The sequence below is a fragment of the Scomber scombrus genome, chromosome 6 (assembly GCF_963691925.1).
Source record: "Scomber scombrus chromosome 6, fScoSco1.1, whole genome shotgun sequence".
Lineage (NCBI taxonomy): Eukaryota > Metazoa > Chordata > Actinopteri > Scombriformes > Scombridae > Scomber > Scomber scombrus.
In genome coordinates this window covers 8,088,018-8,094,063 of record NC_084975.1, presented here as the reverse complement: position 1 = coordinate 8,094,063, position 6,046 = coordinate 8,088,018, and the positions used below count along the sequence as shown (strand labels likewise).

The 6,046-nt window shown below is 42.3% G+C and overlaps 1 protein-coding gene across 1 annotated transcript in view; it reads left to right on the top strand.

Annotated features, from left to right (window-relative positions):
- cspg4 (chondroitin sulfate proteoglycan 4) overlaps window positions 1-5,523 on the top strand; it is a 32,308-nt gene extending 26,785 nt beyond the window's left edge. The window contains exons 12-13 of the mRNA XM_062420826.1: window positions 2,196-2,379; window positions 3,607-5,523. Coding sequence (XP_062276810.1) covers window positions 2,196-2,379; window positions 3,607-5,477 — 2,055 coding nt within the window. The 3' untranslated portion in view covers window positions 5,478-5,523. The remainder of the gene's footprint in view (window positions 1-2,195; window positions 2,380-3,606) is intronic.
- Window positions 5,524-6,046: the final 523 nt, after the last annotated feature.

Here is a 6,046-nt window from a genome sequence, read left to right as displayed (position 1 = left end):
AATAGCTTAATATGTGTGATTTGGTTAAAAAGGTAGTTCACTATTTTGGGGAAATTTTACTGTTTTTCCCACTTTTTCCAGAGGCAGAAACAAATAAATGCCTTAGAACAGGCTTTTTTATGTATTTGATGTAGTCTGAATCTAAAACAGCAATAATTGTTGGCTCAATTGTTGGATGTCATTGGGATCAAATGACATAATAATGATGCCATAGGAGAGGTGTCAGGGTGCAGTTTTCCAGGTTTAGTCTGAGTGGAGGCCCACAGTCTCAGGTTCTAAAAACCTCTGAATCAGACAATACAAACACTCGTACAATCACTTGTACTTGGCTATTTACTGCATGTCTACAACTTCTGCTGTTTTAGGTCTAATCTTTTACTTTTTCCTGTTGCTACAACTCCTGTAACTTCACCTTGAATATGTGTAGCCCACATTTGATATGATATTGAGAGTCAAAACTGACCTGTTTTATCACCTAATTATTAGCACTGGGCTGCCTAAATAAAGTTTTCTTATTAGGTTACAGTAATTGTGTGTTACATTCCATTTTATGCATGAATGTTGAAGTATAGTGATCTTTCAAACTCACGAGGCATCAACATGTTTCTCTTCTTCACCAGCGGGGGGCCTCGTTGAATACATCATAGTACCACTGTGTTGTTAAGGCTCACCATTAGCATGCCTCATGCAAAAGCTTTTGGGGTTTTTTTGTGACAATTTTAATTGTATGTCAGGGCTGGGTGATTGCATTAATCTATATTATGGTCAAATAAATCTATGTATCTGTCACAGCTACATACTGTATGTCAAAGACTGGATAGGTTGAAGAAGATTTAAATTTACACTGGCAGCAAGATAAGAAAATAATACATATGAATTGATTTTAGGTATTTAATTACAGCCATTTTAATCTTCATTGTACAGTTGTTAAAGCAAGTCTTCAGATTACATTCAAACAACAAAGAAAATTCCAGCCACAGAAAGTCCTGAGTTTAATTAAAAGAACGATTTTGTGGGCTACATTGTAAAAACCAACTAAATAAATTGTCAGGGTGTGGCTCCTCATTCCAACAAGTTCCTTTGTCTGAGTGTAACTTACTGTCTATAAAGCTGCACACACTCCTGTTTTTCTCTCTTTACTCACAGTAGGTTACTTGATTAACATAAGTAAATATTGCATGTACCTAAAGCTGTAACTTTGCTGATTATATGTTAGCATTTATTGGGTTTGGTGGAGGATTCTGGGGTACACAACTTCATCATGTTGTGCAAAATAACAGCCAGGGGGTTGGTGATGATTCCCAACTGAGCATGCACATTAGGCCAAGTGTGTCTCTCACTTTGCTCCTCCTCGTCTCCATCCGATTCGAGACAATCTGCTCATTTCCATTCCTGACATTTGACCGTGCTTGGATGAGTATGAGAACACATTCTTTCCTTGCAAACTGCTCCGTCGAGAGTGTGACAGAAAATCTGACACTAGGTTGGGCTGATGATTTGAGTTATTCAGCAGTGTGTGTGTGTGTGTGTGTGTGTGTGTGTGTGTGTGTGTGTGTGTGTGTGTGTGTGTGTGTTGTGTGTGTGTGTGTGTGTGTGTGTGTGTGTGTGTGTGTGTGTGTGTGTGTGTGTGTGTGTGTGTGTGTGTGTGTGTGTGTGTGTGTGTGTGTGTGTGTGCGCTTGTGTATAAGAGAGGCGGAGAAAGAGGAGAAAGAGAAGAGTTGAGTTTAGGTCACAGTGACCTCAGCGAGCTAACACAGATTGTCACATTCCAATACTCAAACCCGTATCCCAGTTCAACCAAGCCAAAACCACTGCTGCAGCCATTTAAGCTCCCATTTTACTGTGGTGCTTAAAAACATCAGAGGGGAAAAGAGCAATGAAATATGGGAGCTAAAATGTCAGTTACAGGATTACTCAAGAAAAGTAAGAAGTGACTGAAAATGTGTACAAATCAATGAAAATGAAGCTGATATTGGTGCTTTTTTTTTTCTTGCTCAAACCTACAAAAGTTAGCTGGAATGAAACAATATCAGTATACGTAATTGAAATATTATCTTATTGTTGATGTTATACTAGGTGTTTTGACACTGTACTCAATTTAGCCAACAATACATGTGAGGATGTAATAAAGTTAACCTATAGAAGTCTTGTGGCTCACCATTTTCTAATTTTTTTCCCCCTCCCTCAATACACAGCTGGAGTCAGGAGCGGTCTTCTATGAGCATCAGATACCAGAGGAGCCTTTCTGGGTTGTGAGGGACTCCATAGAGCTCATTCTGTCATCCCAACCAGCCCCAGATGTCCGTCACATCCTACCCATCACCGTCTCTTACTATGCCGCTCACAGCAACATCTCCTCACAGCTGTGGAAAAACAAAGGTAAGTGGTGAGATGAGGTGATGAACACAGTATTTTCACATGAATAAGTGAGATAGTTTCCCAACCATCCAAATCAAATAAATTAGTATCTAAATAAATGACCACTCTGTCACTAATTGAACGCAATTGTAATTACTGTACAAATGTCAATAGAGATGAGGTGCAGTGATAAGTGGCTATAAGCCTGTAAAGCCCAATTATAATAGCACAAGTGTGTCATTATGGAAATATTGTTTTCAACAGCTGCAGCAGTTGTTTATTTGAATAGAAATGTCAACTGTTGATCAGTTTTTCCTTTATTTATACAGGGTAGGTTGGCTGAGAATACATGCTCTTTCATAGCAACACCCATCACACACAGTCATTAATACCGTAAGATAGAAAACAGGCATTTATTTTAGGGTGTCGTAAGTCTAGAGCTGGAGTCAGAGTCTATTAATGAGTACTGCATATTGTAGACTTGACACAAGGTTATAAAAAGCTTGTTGTCTGTTTCTTCATGAGGAAAATAGTCTGCAGTCAGCTTATTGTGAGTGTTTCACTCTCAAAACATAAAGTTGAATTTGGGTGTGGTATGATCACTCTGATGTGGTGCCTCCGATTCAGTGGAAAACACTGATTGGTGACTTTAGAGTCAATGCCAAATGTGAATTATGTAAGATTTCAATCAAAATGTTCTGAATCAAGTGAGATTTTTTTTTTTTTTAATTTTTTCAGACTACTAACACATTTCTGAGGCAGCTCGACTTGAATTGTGCATCAAGTTTGCTCACAGATTGAAGAAAATATTTAAACTGAATCATATTGAATCTTATTCATCACTGGCCAATTCATTCCATGGTAAAAAAAAAATAAAAAAAAATAAAATAAAAAAGTTTCTGTTCTGGGCAAAATCGCATTGATTTACATTCCTAATTAATTTTCCTTACTGAGAGATTGCAGTGTGTTTGTCATTCTAGTTTTTCATAGAGTTTTAGAATAGTACTGTAATTCGTCATCGCCTGAAGAGTTCAAAGTCATAAAATAGTTTATCACCCCTGCTTCTGACACTGCCAAAACAACAAGCCCCCTGCTCCATCTGTCTCTCTTAATGTGCCAACCCCCTAAATTTGCTGTGCTGCATAAATAAATAGTGACAAGGGACAGCCAAAACTGGATAAAAAGTTTCTCTGAAAACTAAATTTAATGACATTTAAAATGTGTTTATGTTCATTGTTTTCTACCCAGGTCTGGAAATTGTGCAAGGTCAGAGGAAAGCCATTGACAATTCAATTCTTGATGCTTCCAACCTGCTGGCCAGCTTGCCTGAGTCTGAGCGAGGTGAAGTGGATGTGGTTTTCGAGATGAAAAGTTTCCCTGACCATGGACGTATCACTCTTGGTGGTCAGGACCTGCCGCGTGATGCTCCATTCTTCGAGCAGGAAGATGTAACTCAGGGAGAGTTGGAGTATCTCCATGATGATTCAGGGGCCCCCTCTGACAGCTTTTCTTTCAGGGCCCGTCTGAAGCCTCAGGGTCAAGGTGTGGCCTCCCCTGCTGAGTCCATGGTCCTGGAAGAGATCTTTAACATCTCCATCAAACGGCGTGGCTCTGATCCTCCCGAGCTTGTCACTATAGACATGCTGCTGGAGGTTCTTCAAGGTTCAATGACCATTTTGACCCAGAAGCATCTTAACACTCAAGATGAGGACAGTCCCCCAGATGAGGTGCACTTCAAGGTAACCAAAGCCCCCAGAAATGGTCAGCTGGTTGACTCAGTCACGATGGACCCCATTTCTGAGTTCACACAAGAGATGGTCAATCGTGGGCAGGTGGGCTTTTACAGTGATGGCAACCTCGCCAGCAGCTTTGTGGAATTCATTGTGTCAGATGGGGAACATCAAACAGAGCCACACACACTTCACATTGGCGTCCTAGCTCGCACCCTGCTTCTTGACAAAGCCACTGAGATCAAGGTGAAGCAAGGAGATGATGAGACTCTGGTGACTGAAGACATGCTGAAAGCCACTACTGGCGGACCTGTTGAGGAAAATGTCCTTTACAAGATCACAAGTGTTCCCAAGTATGCAGCTGTCATGGTGGACCGGCAGCCCACGTCCGCCTTCACCCAGAAACAGATCAAAGAAGGCAGAGTCAGTGTCCGCTTTGTAAAGTCGACTTCACCTCGAGACAGCGTTGCATTTTTTGCTCGCAGTGGGGCTGCTAATGTGTCCTCCGTCCTCAACATCACAGTCCAGCCTCTGGCCAATATCGCTCAAGATCCTCTCTTACCCCAAGGTGCTCTCGTCCAACTTGACAGGCAGCTTCTGGATGCAACTCCGCTGGAAAACAAGACTAAGTCCTCCCCCATGTTCACTGTCATCCAGCAGCCACGAGGGGCTCGTTTTGTGAAGTCCGGAGGTTCTGGTGCAGGTCAGGCAGTGGACATGTTCAGCCAGCGGGACCTGGATGAAGGTCGTGTAGCTATGGAAATCCTTAATAGCTCCTCCAGATCCAGAGGTGGTGTCACTCAGGATGAGGCCCGCTTCCTGCTACAAGCCCATGGGGTCCCTCCTGCAGAGTGTGTGCTTTCCTTTAAGACCGGTCCCTATAATGCCTCTGGGGTCTACCCTGCCACTCTGTTGAGGCTTCCATCAGAGGCCTCATCAAAGGACAGTAATGACATCCCTGGTGTGGCTGGGTCCCCTCGTGCCACTCCAGCTAGCCCCCGCTGGAGGGGCAACATGGACTGGCCCCATGGAGATGCCCCCACTACAGCCTCTTCTGGCACTGACTCTCACAGGACACCTGTGGTTTCACGGCGCAGCAACTTCTGGTCCATTCTCATCCCCATCCTGGTGATCCTTCTCCTCTTGCTCCTGGCAGGTGTCTTGGCTTACTACCTGATCCGTAAAAACAAGACAGGCAAGCATGATGTCCAGACAGCAGGGTCCAAGCCCAAAAACGGAGAAGTGGCTAGCGCAGAAACCTTTCGGAAGACTGACCCGGCCAATAACATCCCCATGTCCAACATGGATTCCAAAGATGCAGACCCGGAGTTGTTGCAGCACTGTCGGACATCGAACCCGGCCTTGAAAAAGAACCAGTACTGGGTCTGAGACACTTTGATACGGGACACAGAGAGAGGTGGATCCTCAAGTGTTTGCAACACAGTCTCCTCCAATCATTCCTCTCAGTATTAAAGACCTCTTGCCACAGCAGTTTAATTGAAAATAATTTTTTGACGCCAATGGTTATTTGCTTATTTCAACATGACTGTGGAAAGATTCTCAGGCAGCAAAACACTGAATACATATTGGCAAAGAAAGAGGCAGTTTCTTATCTTAGGAGGTTCATGTCATGTCTATTTATTTTAGTTTTATCATTCCTCTTGGTCAAAGGGCACAAATGAAGACATAAACATACTTTGTGTTTGCAAAAAGAAAGTATCGTGGGTGTGCTCTGTCATTGTATTGCATATGATATCCTAGGCCAATATTAGTCATTTGAGTGGATAGATAATTTAAAGTTTGGTAATAGTTTGATTTTAGTTTTTGGTTCTTCAGGAAGGCTGGTAAACATGTACATAATTGAAGAGCTCAATATATGCTGTATTATCGAGAAGATGACAAACTGCCTCTTTGTGTTTTCTGTTTATTTTTCAGTGTTTTTAAGGTACCGTCGTGTT